General features: G+C 43.3%; 1 protein-coding gene across 1 annotated transcript in view; it reads left to right on the top strand.

Moving 5' to 3' along the window:
• The window catches only part of GPC4 (glypican 4), a 119969-nt gene that overhangs the window by 67932 nt on the left and 37582 nt on the right, over window positions 1-14455 (top strand). The window contains exon 3 of the mRNA XM_070067376.1: window positions 11844-12002. Coding sequence (XP_069923477.1) covers window positions 11844-12002 — 159 coding nt within the window. The remainder of the gene's footprint in view (window positions 1-11843; window positions 12003-14455) is intronic.

Below are 14455 nucleotides of genomic sequence, written 5' to 3'. Positions count from 1 at the left end.
TGGAGACAAGATGTCTTGCTCTGCCAGGGATTATGATGCACCCAAGGAAATAAAATGTCATTTGGAAATGATGCTTCCTCTCCAGATTGCTTTTTATTGATAGCTAAATATATAGCTGAGGCTGTAGCCGACTCGAAGCACCCTGGGAGCCTTACTCTCTACATGGTCTCCCATTTCTCTGGCTCTGAGCAAACCTTGGAGTCAAAGGAGGGGGGAATATGAAAGAATTCATGGGGAAAACAATGGTGACTAAGGAGAGGTGTGCAAATCTTCATTTCATAGGCACTATGTAACAAACATCCTCCGATTTTTTTTTTTCCTGTAAAATGCTTAAAATTCACATGTGGCTCCTTCAAATCACTTGTAAGTCCATAGAGGCTTTCAGAATCATTCCTTCAACCCCAAGCATTGTGTTAAATTATGACCTCAACAAAAACCCTAAATTCATGTTTAAGAGAAATTCTCAAATGATGCTATCTATCAAGGTCTGTGTACCTGAATCATTGACAGAAAAGATTTTTTTTTCCTGCCTGCCCCTCCCTGCCTCTTAGATGTCTCTCAAAGGCCCCCAACACATGGCCCTGAGTCTTTTATTAGCACTGACTGCCTAGGAAGTACTTCCCAGAGCCTGAGAACTGCTAAACAGTTTTGGGGTACTCGTTAGTATTACTGCACCTGTTGAATCCTGAAGGTAGTGATTGTACATGTACAAAATAGATGCCCTCGCTCTAGTTGCCCAGGAGTGATGGTAAGTCCAAAGGGTCAGGGTATGCCTTGGAGGCTGTTCAGTATGGTTTGCTGTACCTTATTTAGTAAACCTTTGGTGTACTTAAAATGGGGGCTAAGGTAGTCAGGTATTAACTTCAATTCTTAATTTACTTACCATTTAAAAAGCAGCAAGAAGCCCAGCTGGATGTCTACCCAGAGTGCAGTTTCAAGCTGCTGTAGGTTCACTGAAATGAAGTGGGGAGTTTGAAAGTAGCCACCCTTACTCTTCCAACTATACTTATGCCCAGTTATTCTTAGAAAAATATAATAAAACTGATTTTTGAATTGTATATGTTTCTGATTGGCCTTCTCTATCCTACCTTGCAGGATTAGTGGGCCTAAAAATAATTGGCAGTCTTAAGCCCTCCAGAGCTATATTTTGGCAAGGTTTTTGCAAAATGCTAACTAGCTGCATTTCTCCTACTGATTGGTAGGTGATCTCAAATCATACATCTGCATAATGACTGTAATTTATGTGCTTTATTATTAAGGTTTAGGTCAAATGACTTCAGGCTTTCCATGTGCGTAGCGCATTATATGCAGTAATTTCACTCCTTTTGGGAAGTGGGGGAGGGAGGATGGATTAATGTATACATTCCCTTACCCCCCTGGGATTATTAAAAACCTTTTGAGATTTTCTTTCTTTGTTCCATGAAGCAGAGCATTGTGTGTTCCTCACGGGGTTCTTAGGTAGCTTGGCGGGGCTGGAGTTATATAGCAGCCTGCCTTTTAGCTCACTTTGTAGCTATGTGAATTTAGGTCTGAGAAGTGAACAGAAATGATTCTGGTAATGTTTTTGACCAACAGCAAGGAATTGTTTTACCTTCAGAACAAATAAAAATTAGAAAAAGGCTAAAGTAGCAATTGAGGGATTAGGAAAATTGCCCCAGCAAATAATAGCTTAATGTAGCTCCCCAATATTAGAGTTACATCGACTATTTATAGTTTTTGAAAGCATCGTGAAAATGCCCCCCACCACGTGTATTGTTTCTGCTTTGACAGCCAAGATTTGTTTGCTTATATATTTCTAGTAGTTGATGTGTCTTATTTTTCAAAGATTTATATATCTAAAAGGCAGAGAGATAGAGGCAGAGGGACAGGGAGATGGAGAGAGAGACAGAGAGATCTATCTGCTGGTTTACTACCCAAATGACTATAACAGCCAGGACTGGCTAGGCAAAGGCCAGGAGCCAGAAACTCCATCCGGGTCTTCCATGTGGGTGGCAAGGGCCCAAGCACTTGGGCCATCTTCTGCTGCTTTCCCAGGTGCATTATCCAGCTCCCTGGCTGGATCAGAGGTAGAGCAGCCAGGAATTGAACTGGCACTCTGGTATGGGATGTGGGCATCCCAAGTGGTGGCTTAACCTGCTGCACCACAATACCTGCTCCAGTATGTCTTTAAAATGCCTTTTTCCCATTTATTTTTACTTTATTTGAAAAACAAATAGACAGACGGAGATCTTCCATCTGCTGATTCACCCTGCAGGCCAAAGCCAGGAGCCTAGAACCCAAACCAGATCTCCTGCATGGGTGGCGGCGACCCAAGTACCTGAGGCATCACTTGTAGCCCCTCCCTCCCCCAGGTGTGCATCACTAGGAAGCGGGATTGGAAGCAGAGCCAGGACTCATAAAACCAGGCACTCCGGTATGGGATGTGGACATTCCAAGTCTGCTCCTTGCTTTATTTTTTAAAATAAATGTTAATAAAACATATTATATATAATATAGTATTAATAAATGTATTAATAAAAGAGTTGCAGATTTGCAGAAGTTGAGAGGATACCGCAGAGTTTTTTATATTCCACCCCCTGAATTCCCTATTACTAACATCTTATATTTGTGTGGTACATTTGTCACAATTGACAAAGCAGTACTGATGCATTTCATTTTAATTACGTAAGTGCCTACTTTATTCTGATGTCCTTAGTTTTTTTTAAGATTTATTTATTTATTTGAAAGAGTTACAGAGAAGCATAGAGAGAGAGAGAGAGAGAGAGAGATCTTTCACCTGCTGGTTCACTCCCCAGATGGCCACAACAACCAGAGCTGGGCCCATCCAAAGCTAGGAGCCAGGAGCTTTTTCCAGGTCTCCCATGTGGGTGCAGGGGCCCAAGCACTTGGGCCATTTTCTGCTTCTTTCCCAGGCACATCAGTAGGGATCTTGATCAGAAGCTGAGCATCCTGGACTCAAACTGCAGCTTGTGGGATGCCAGCCTTGCAGGTGGTGGCCCAACCTGCTGTGCCACAGCACTGGCCCCAATAGCAGTGTTTTTAAGATTCATCCATTTTGTAGCATGTAACAGAACTTCAGCCCTTCTGGCTAAATAATAGCGTGTTTTTTATAAGCTATCTATATGTCTATATCTATCTATAATTCATTTATTTCTATAAGATTTATTTATTTGAAAGGCAGAATTAAACACACACACACACACACAGAGATTGATTGATTGATTTTCCATATGCTGACTGACTTCCCAAATGGCTTGCAGTGGCTTGGGGATGGGCCAGGCTGAAGTTAGGAGCCAGGAACTTTATCTGGGTCTCTCACTGGGTGGCAGGGACCCAAGTACTTTGGTCATCTTTGCTGCTTTCCTAGGCTCATTAGCAGGGAGCTGGATGGGAAGTGGGGCAGCTGGGACTGGAAGCAGTTCTCCAGTATGGGATGCTGGTGTCACAAGCAGCAGCTTGGCCCACTGTGTTATAATGCCAGCCCCCATTCATTTGTTGATGGGAATTTGGCTATTATGACTAATGTTGCTAGAAACATATGCATGTTTCGGTGAAATTATTTAGTTTTTCTTGATGTCCTTGTTCTGTTCCAGAATCCGGTATAGGATACCAGATTGTATTTTATTGTCATGTGTCCTTAGAGATCTGAGGCTTTGCTTTTGATGGCCCTGGAGCTGTCTGTGTTTGGTTGCCATCGTTTGCCAACACACATGCATGCCACTCAATTCTTAGTTGGTGTGCTGTCTTTTCTCTAAATTCTCACTTGCTATGAAAACTCTTCTTGAACCAGCTGGAAGAGAGAAAGCACTACTCCCCTGGCTCAGTTCCTGGGCCCAGGAGAAGTTGGCAGAAATATTCTTCGTGCAACACTTTAGTAGCTTATCAGAGTGTTATGGATGTTCTTCCCTTGCTTTGGTTTGTAATGGCACTGTTTGGCTTTTACATAATGCTTCTCTATTTACAAAGGGCATTTTTCAAAACAAGGTTTTTTTTTAAATCTATTTGAAAGGCTCAGTTACAGAGAGAGAGAGGGAGAGGCACACACACACACACACACACAGATCTTACATTCCTGGTTCACTCCCCAAGTAGCTGCAAAGCTGGGTCTAGGCCAGGCTGAACCCAGAAGCCTGGAGCTCAATCTGGGTTTCTCACATGGGTGTAGGGGCCCAAGCACTTGGGCCATCTTCCTCTGCTTTGCCAAGCACATTAGCAGGGAGCTGGATTGGAAGTGGAGTGGCCAGGATTGGACCCTGGCATTCATGTGGGATGCCAGCACTACAGGTGTCAGCCTAATCCCTGCACTGCTGGCACTGACAAAGGGCTTTATATTTTTTAGGCTCCAGTGGGTGACTTACCCAAGAGCCTCCAGTGATTCACGTAGAACTGTTACTCAAACACATATTCCTGACTCCCACATCAGTCTCCCTGCCCCTCGACTATCCTTAGCACAGGCAAACCAAAGAACCAGATAATGTTAAGGAGTTGGAACCTTACATATCCACTTCTTAGGAACCCCTTGTAAGTAGCTAGGATTTCTTCTTGGTTCAATTGAGGCACTCCTGAGTTTCTTGAAGAAAAGCCCATGTAAAATCACATTCTCTGACAACTGCAATCTTCTCAGATGTGTCTCACTGCAGCCCCTGCCCTTAGGGTGCAGTTGTGTCCCTTCTGTTATCCAAAGGCGTTTGGTTGTTCAACCTGGGTGCGAAGAACGTGTGCTTTCCCTGCCAGTGTCTTGGCATGGTTGCCGGCTGCCGGGTCCCTTTGGGACCCCAGAGGAGTCATTCCCACAGATTTACTTTGTCTCCTGCAGGTAGAGAAAGCTAACACCTAACCTTGGAGGGGATTGCATATATTCCTTGCACCACCTGGAAAAAAAACATAACTGGAGAGAGATTTTATTGGCATCCAGTTGGTTTTCACAATGAGTTTCCAGACAGATACAGAAAAGCATTGGGAGGTATACAAGGTGAACACAGTCTACTGGTCACTGTGCCGAGGGCTGGCCTAAGAAGCCAGCCTCCATTTATAACATTTTCTATGGGAAGCTGAGTTATGAGTAGCTGAAAAGAAATGAACCCCATTTGTATGAACCCAGCCAGCCTTGGAGAGAGGAGCAAATGAGATGATCACCCCAGAGCCTTGTTAAAGGATGGAATGGGTTCCTCATATTCACCGTCTGCTTCTTTATCCATCGATTTGAAGTGCTTCAACAACAACAAAAAGAAAACCAGTACACACTCAGGCAGGGCTGAGGAGTAACTTGCTGTGATTATCTTTGTTGAGCTTTGAAAACGAAGGCATTGATATTAGGACTAAAGAGAAATTACATAGAGCTGGGGTGATTGACAAAAGTTTGGTTCTTTCGAGTGATTTTTTGGTTTTGTTTTGTTTTTAATGCCGTGGAGTTAACTTTAAAAGCATGCTTCGTTGAATCCCGTGCAAGGCCCCTAGGACAGGGCTGGAGGACCTCTTTGCTATTGAGGGCCACTGACCCACAAAGAAAAAAAGTAATCAAGGGCCATGTACAAAAAGCAACTTAATTTAGGTGCTCCCTTAGAAAACCATAAAGCATTCAGGTCACCTGCTTCTAAAATGAAGAATAAGGAACTCCACAAGTACAACAAATAAAGAAAAACCCCTTCAGTTTCATAGCATGCCCAGTTAAAGACATGGGTAGGCTAAGAAAGCACAGTAATAGGCAAAAGGAAAAATGGGAAGCCAACAGAAGAGTTGTTAAGGGACTAGAAGAGATACATGGAGAAGAAACTGTAGGTTCCAGGGGCTATGGAAGCAGCCGTGGAAGCAGGGGAGGCAAAGGACCATGGTAGAGCATAACCTAGTATTCCCCGAGCTAGCAGGTTAACTTGTTAACTGCTGTTCAGGGCTCTTTAGAGACTTGAATCCTGCAGTCTTTCTAGCAATAACTATTTTTCAATTTTTAAAAATTATTTATTTGAGAGACAGAGTTACGGAGGGGGAGAGAGAGAGAGAGAGTCTTCCATCTATTGGTTCACTCCCCAAATGGCTGCAAATGGCTGTGGCTGGACCGGGCTAGAGCCAGGAACCGGGAGCTTCATCTAGATCGCCCACGTGAGTGCAGGGACTCAAGCACTTCGGCCACCTGCTGCTGCTTTCCCAGGAACATTAGTGGGGAGCTGGACAGGAAGTGGAACAGCTGGGACTTGAATTGGCACCCATATGGGATGCCAGTGCTGAGACGACAGGTTTTCCTGCTATGCCACAGTGCCAGCCCCAATAATTCTTCACTATGGATACAGATCAGACTCATTTAGGGCACCTTTTAAAAAAATACACATGCCAGCTCTCTGCTGTGGCCCGGGAGTGCAGTGGAGGATAGCCCAAGTCCTTGGGCCCTGCAGGTGCAGGGTCATGGGAGACCAGGAGAAGCTACCTGGCTCCTGGCTTTGGATCGGCCCAGCGCGCCGGCTGCAGCGGCCATTGGGGGGTGGGGGTGAACCAACGGAAAAGGAAGACCTTTCTCTCTGTCTCTCTCTCACTGTCCATTCTGCCTGTCAAAAAAAAAAAATACACATGTCCACTGCTACCCCACAGTGGTTGTCTCACCTGTCTCATGTTGATTCAGTTCTCCCTGTGTTCAGCTATTTCAGCCTAAAGGAAAAATTATGGTATCTTTTTCTTGAATGAGAAGTGTCTAGGATCACCAGATTTAGAAAAAGAGATGTACAAAAATAAAAACTTCTAATTCAGACATGGCATTTTAGAAGCAGTCTCAAACACAGAATACAGAATAGCTTTCTTTTTTATTTTTATTAATATAAAGAGAACAGATTTCATGTGTTTCATGGGTACAGTTCTAAGACGGTAACTGTAGTTCCCTCCCACCCCAGTCCCCCTCCTTTCATCCCTACTTTGCTTTTCATTAATTTTTGCAAAGACATAATTTTAATCTACTCTATAATCATAGGCTTAATGCCCCCCAACCATAATATTCAACAAGTAAAAAGTAGGAAGACCACAGTTCCACAGAAGTATAAACAAGGGCTAAAAATAACAATCAAATCATAAGATGTCCATTTCATTCCTATACATTTTTTTGGTGTTCTATGTTAACTACCACATATCAGAGAAAACATACAATATTTGTCTTTTGAGGACTGACTTCACTAAGCATAATGGTTGCATTCATTTTGTTGCAAAAGGTAGGATTTCATTCTTTTTTATGGCTGACTAATACCACAGTGTGTATATACATTTTCTTTACCCAGTCATCAGTTGATAGACATCTGGGTTGGTTCCATATCTTAGCTACTGTGAATTGAGCTGCAATAAACATGTAGCCACAAATAATAGATATGCCCTGGCTTTCAAAATAAACCATTTTTTGAGCTTTAAGTAGATAGTCATTTCAAATTTCTCGATTTCTCAGCGATTCTTACTCGAAGTCAGAAGTGGCATTCCATTTTCAATTGCACCCACACTGTCTCCCTTTTCCTCCCTGTACTTTTCATCAGAACTAACTGGTTATGGCACTGAATCTCTCTAGCCTATGTGTATCTTGGGATTTCATTCCCAAGTGTGTCTTGGATGGCGTGTGTCTCAGAGCTTTTGGCAAGAATGTCAAAATACATTTTTTTTCAAGTAATGCTTCTTAGAAATGCACATGGAATGAGTGGTATGTTCAAGGCTCTTTGGCCCAAAGTTCCATGTTGGAGTGGGAACTTTGCACTGAGAGGAAGACGGCTTGGCTGGCATATATCAGCAATATCAGCATATCAGCAAATATCTACCATGTTGTCATGTTTCATCCAACACAGATCTTTCACCATCAGACAAAGTCTTCCTGGAAAGATGGAAGATGAAAGTCCTCTGTTTTTTCTTTGCTCTTAGGTGTTGCCAAAACACAGATGTACTCCTGTGTGCAAGTATAAGCAGATCTTCATAAGGTCCTGCCGAGGCTCCCCAGTGGTGTGAGACGGGTGTTGTGTGGGGGCCATGCTGGGCCTTGTATGTGTGCCAGTGTCAACAGGGCTGTCTCCTTTCAGCAGGGTACCAGTAGAACTTTTTTTGCTGGTATCAGTTTTGGAAGGATGTATCTTCTTGTGTCAGATTCCTGTAATTAAGTTTAAACCGCTCATGCTCCAGCACCTTCCTCAATGGAAAAAATTATTTCTCCCTGCTGTTTCTCATATTTTTCTGGCTTCAGAGTATGCATGCACAAGTTGCATGTTCACTTGTCCATGTGCATTGAGAATGGAGGGAAAGGGGGCCTTTCTTTTGAATTTTGAAGTCTATTTGCTAGCATCCAATGAGTGACTGTTTGTCATGTGTGGATCCTGTAAAGATTAGATGAGCATACATTATTTTCCAAACTCATGAATTATCTTGCCTTGGAACCTCAACGCATACCACAGTGGAATCTTGGAAACCAGCCTATGCTAGGATGAATTTTAACGTCTGATGATCCTTGAAAAGTATCTACTCTCTTACTGTGGAGTAATTGACATAAATAACCCTATGCATAAGTTGTCATTGTGAGCATTGCAATTAATTTTGTATATGAGACATGAATATGATGTGGATTATTAATACAACTATAGCACTGTACTGTTTGGGGTCCCTCATACTGTTTTATGTGTTAAAAGTGTAATGGGGGAAGCCACCAATCCTGAAATCGGGAGATGAGTGATATCTCTCTGGTAATTATACATCCCAGTACTAAAGGCCTGCTGCGAACTTGCTAAGCCAGCGAGGAGGGAGCTTTGTTTTGGGTTGTAACAAAGGTGTTTCCATAAAGCTGAGCCTTAGCAACCTTTTTTCTTGCACTAATGAGATCTGAGATACTCTGCAGCTTCACAGCTCAATGCTGTGCTACATGATCATCATCTTTTCAAAAAACTTTTATTCTTTTTGTTTTCCTGCTAGTAGAATTTGTTGGCCAAGGTTTTCGAAAAATGCTAGAAGGAGCTTTTTTTTCTGGACGGGGAAGTCACTTGACGACTGCTGTTGAATGCTATATCCACCCCGCCCCCTTTTTCTTTCCCCCTGCCAGTTAGCACTCTCCCTACTTTGTAATTGGCAGGAAGGAAGAATAATTGGGAACACATGTAATTATTTGCCTCTGTGCAGTTGTCAATCAAATGTTGGTCAATAAATTTTATCTGAAGATTGCCCCTGCCCCAAAGTTCCTTTAGTATCTCTTAAAAGGCAGATGCCAGCATGTGCACACAGCCCAGAAACAGCAGTGGCTTGCTCCTGGTCCATTTCATTTCCAATCACAAGTGTTGGTTCAAAGATTTGCTCTTCATTCACCAGCACTTGGTTTACTGAACACACTTCCCATCGACAAGTCCACATGTTTTCAGGAATCTACTCATTGCTGAGATGTTGCCTCTTTTGTATTTTTAAGATTTATTTATTTATTTGAAAGTCAGTTACACACAGAGAGAAGGAAAGGCAGAGAGAGAGAGGTCTTCCATCCACTGGCTCACTCCCCAAATGGCTGCAACAGCTGGATCTGGGCCAAGCTGAAGCCAGAAACCAGTAGCTTCTTCCGGGTCTCCCATGTGAGTGCAGGGGCCCAAGGACTTGGGCCATCTTCCTGCTGCTTTCCCAGGCCACAGCAGAGAGCTGGATCAGAAGTGGAGCAGCCGGGACTAGAACCGGCACCCATATGGAATGCCGGCACTGCAGGCGGCAGCTTTACCTGCTGTGCCACAGCACTGGCCTCGAGATGTTGCTTCTTAACAGGACCCACTTTGTCTTACATGGAGCATGGACAGCGGGAACAGAAAGTGAAACAGAATCCCTGTAAACATGTACAGAACGACACCTCACCGGTCATTGTGGGAGTAACCAAAGATCAGTTTGAGAGGGAAAGCATTGTGTTTTCAAAGTACGAATTTTGACAGAGTACCATTTGACAGAGAAGGAGCAAGGTGATGGGGCCGAGTTCTCTAGGGCTTACCTCCAAACTGCAAGCTTATTGCATTTGGTGGAAGGGAAGGGGATGGTGTGTGGGTTGGGCTGCTGTGTGGTGATGGTGTATTTGGAAGCCATTTAGTCTATAATGGGATGGGCAGCTACACTGCAGAGTCATAGTAGATGTAGTCTCTGACATCTACACAAAAGGCACTGAGCACTAAGTGTCAAAACTGAGGATTATCATTACCCTCTCTGTGATTTATCGTAGATTCAGATTATCTAGCACAAACTCTCCATAGTTTGCTCTTTGCGGACAAATCTGGGCCAGACATTTGAAATGTACAAATCTAGGCTGAGCATTGGACACAATGACATGGGATGCCCACATCACATATTAGAGTGCCTGGGTTTGAGTCCTGGCTCCACTTGGGATACCACCTGCATACCCTAGGATGCTGATAGTGCAACTATTCCAGTACTCCTGGCGTCAGCCTGCCCCAGTGCTGGCTTTTATATACATTTGGGGAGTAAACTAATGGATGGAAGGTATCTCTGTCTCCCTCTTGCTCCAACTTTCAAATAAAATACATAAAAAAGAAATGCACAAATCTTTTTGCTGGGGCTGATATTGTGGTTTGCAGCATTGGCATCCCATATGGCTGCCAGTTTGAGTCCTGGCTGCTCCACTTCTGATCCAGTTCTCTGCTAATGTGCCTGAGAAGGCAGAGGCAGATGGCCTGTGTACTTGGGCACTGCCACCCATGTGGGAGACCCAGAAAAAGCTCCTGGCTTCGCCCTGGCCCAGCTCCAGCCTTTGCGGCCATTTGGGGAGTAAACCAGCAGGTAGTAATTCTTTCTCTCCCTCTCTCCCTCTCTCCCTCTCTCCCTCTCTCCCTCTCTCCCTCTCTCCCTCTCTCCCTCTCTCCTTCTCTCCCTGTAACTCTGCCTTACAAATAAATAAATGAATCTTTAAAAAAAAAATCTCTTTGCTTCCCCTAGCAGTTTTCCTTATATTTGCCTAGTTTGGGGATGTTATGTATAAGGGCATTTTAAAAAGTCTTGTGGAAAATGGAATTAAAAGATAAGCTTATTTTGGTGCAAAACAGTTTTAAAATCCATACAGGTGTGGCTGGCACTGTGGCTTAGCAGTTAAAAGCTGCCGTCTGCAGCCCTGGCATCCCATTTGGGCGCTAGTTCTAGTCCCGGCTGCTCCACTTCCGATCCAGCTCTCTGCTATGGCCTGGGACAGCAGTAGAAGATGACCCAAGTCCTTGGGCCCCTGCACCCACGTGGCAGACCTGGAAGAGGCTACTAGTTCCTGGCTTCAGCTTGGCCCAGCTCTGCCTATTGCAGCCATTTGGGGAGTGAGCCAGCGGATGAAAGACCTCTCTCTCTCTCTCTCTCTCTCTCTCTTTCTCTCTCTTTCTCTCTCTCTCTGCCTCTGCTTCTCTGAAATTCTGCCTTTCAAAATAAATAATAAATAAATCTTTAAAAAACTCCATACAGGCTTATTTTTTATAAAACATCCTTTGTCCAGTATAGGCTCTCTGGGTGTATAAACTCCTAGATCCAGAAAATCTGTCTCATTTGCATGGTGTATATAGTACATGAAAGAATCTCATGGAATTTGTAAGAAAGACTGGTTGGTACGGAATGCTGCTCCTTTCATTGACCATACCAGTTTTCCTGTGGTTCACCCAGCCCTGTGATGAGCAATTTCTTTCGGCTTTTGGAGAGGGGCCCTCATTGCATTTTTTTTTCCAAGAAGAAAATACATGTATTTAGGCTTCCTGAAACTTTTTAAGAGAGACCTTGGCCGAGGGCTCTCACAGTCTGAGATGCAGCAGGGTGTGCATCGTACCTAAATCAAACCCTTCCCTCTCGGACATGATGAATGCTGATAGAGGTTGACTGTCCTACTTTTCATCTTCCAGGTGATCATCTGAAGATCTGTCCCCAGGGTTACACGTGCTGCTCTCAAGAGATGGAGGAGAAGTACAGCCTGCAAAGTAAAGATGATTTCAAAAATGTGGTGAACGAACAGTGCAATCACTTGCAGGCCGTCTTTGCTTCCCGTTACAAGAAGTTTGATGGTATGTTCTTCCAGGGACGGTTCAGGGCTGGCAGTTCAGTTTGTGCGTTTGCTGTCTCCCAAATGTTCTTTTTATAGGCTACCAGGGCCAAGTTAGCCCTCCGGCTTTATTGCAAGACTCCTTCCAGAGTCACTGTGATCTGTATGGTAGACATTATGGAAACACAGCCACAAGAAACCAAAACATAGAGCGGTTTAATTTAAATACTTTGATTTATTTTCTTGGGTGAACACAGAATAGTGTTGTTGATGCAACTTCACTTAAAAAAATGACTTTCTAAGAAAAAGCAGGCATCCGAAAATGGTCTTCGGCAAAATAACCATAGAGATCCTGCAGATGCTGGAGCTCAAATGAAATTTCCTAGTGGTTCTTCGAAGACAGCTACGATTCCTAGAAGCCTTGCGGATCGCAGAGAAGAGGAGAGCGCTGCCCTGGAGTGTGCACGCAGCAGCTGCACGGCCTTGGCCTGCGTGAAGCTGAGCTCCGGCCGCAGCCTCATTTCAGCCAGGCCCTGTGCAGTCTTCGCGCACACAGCCAGAACAGAACCCATTCTGCTTCTCACATGCTCACTTTCTTTTAAAAGTGAAGAAATAGCCCAAATGAGCTCAATAAAAGGCCCTTCAATCCCACCTGAGGCAATGTTACAGATAACAGACTTTGAAAAATTGAATGTGGGGTCTAGTTATAGCTCAGGATTCTCTTCTCTGGGTGCTATTCACTCAGTTTGAAGATTGTTGTGAAACAGGTTTAATTTTAATAAGAATGATTTTCTTTGTGCCGGTTTTAAAGGCCATTCTAATTACATAGTACCTTTGAAGCATGCTTTTCTTGACATTATGTGTGGTGAAGAAGTACAAGGCAAATTTTGTAGATGTGAAATGTCTTTGAGTATTTCTGCAAAGGGCTCGTTACCATGGTGAGAAGTTAGCCTAAATTAGATTTGATATAGCTGATAAGGCAGTCCCCAACTATAGAACAGGTTGTATTTCAAATGTTGGCTTTGAGATTTGTTATTTGACACACCAATTTAATAAGTGTTAGTTAGATTTCCAGGCTAGACCACAAAAGCAGATTTAATCTACATTGCACTTGTGCTAAAATACTGTTGATGTGGTATAACACCGATCTTGCCTATTTTTTCCATACACTTTGTGTGAAAAATTGTGTTTAGTCTTAATTGTATCTCCTTTCGCGGAGGGGGGAGTGGTTAGAATAATTTCTCTATCCTCTATGTCCTCTTCATTGCCCATTAGCGCCTACACATATGCTGTAACTTTTTATAGGATTTAGCGATATATGAACACCATGTGGAAATGAGTGTTATTGATACGATACATCATTTGAGCACCTCTGCCTCTTGATCGCTAAATTATTGTTACTTGAGAAAAATGATAATTTTCTTGACTGCAGCATTTCTCATTCAAGATAATAACCTAAGCATTTTCTTTTACTTTGAGGAGGGAACTTAGAGATGCTGATATTTAAAAATTACCACTTGAGGGCTTTGTATTGGAATGTAGCGGAAGGGGGGAAAAATCTGTTCTTTAGAAGTGACTTTCCTGTTGGCAGTGCGATGTGGTGGAGATAAAGCTTTTCCCTAGCTCCAAGGCCACATTTTCCAACTCACCCCACTTCTGGGTGGAAGTGTCTTTTCCTAGAATCCAGCCCACAATCACTGCCTCTGGGCCTATTGGTTAAGCTACTCTTTCCATTCTCACTCCTCTTGGTTTTATAGTACAACTCCTATGATTCCAATGTGTGTTTTTTAAAATTTTTAAGACATATAGAAAACTTTATCAGTAAGTATTAACATATGTTTGTTCTTTTTAAAAAAGAAAGGGACAGAAAACCTGTTTGTCCTGTATTTCCTTACTAGGATTCCCATTCAAACAGTATGATAATGCTATGCCTTTATTATTTTCAACTCTTTTCAGGAAAAGTGATTATGAAACTCCAGTTTATTTTTTCTGGTTTCACATTGAAATATGACATAGGCAATAAAGTTAATGAGCATAGATTACATTTTTTTGTAAGGGTAGTAGTTTTGTCCAGAGATCAGATACCTTGTACATTTTCTCCAAGTTAGGTTTTCTGAAATGATGAAATAATATTATAATAGTAAAACCTTGGGGCCGGTGCCATGGCACAGTAGGTTAATCCTCTGCCTGCAGTGCTGGCATCTCATGTGGGCACCGATTCGAGTCCCAGCTGCTCCTCTTCCAATCCAGCTCTCTGCTATGGCCTGGGAAGGCAGTAGAGGATGGCCTAAGGCCTTGGGCCCCTGCTCCTGCATGGGAGACCTGGAAGACACTCCTGGCTTTGGATCAGCGCAGCTCCAGTCATTGTGGCCATTTGGGGAGTGAACCAACAGAGGGAGGACCTTTCTGTCTGTCCCTCTCACTGTCTGTAACTCTACCTCTCAAATAAAAATAAAAAAAAGTAAAACCTCAGTT

The sequence above is a fragment of the Oryctolagus cuniculus genome, chromosome X, assembly GCF_964237555.1.
Source record: "Oryctolagus cuniculus chromosome X, mOryCun1.1, whole genome shotgun sequence".
NCBI lineage: Eukaryota > Metazoa > Chordata > Mammalia > Lagomorpha > Leporidae > Oryctolagus > Oryctolagus cuniculus.
Note: the sequence above shows the minus strand (reverse complement) of the source record. Positions and strands in the feature narration are given on the sequence as shown.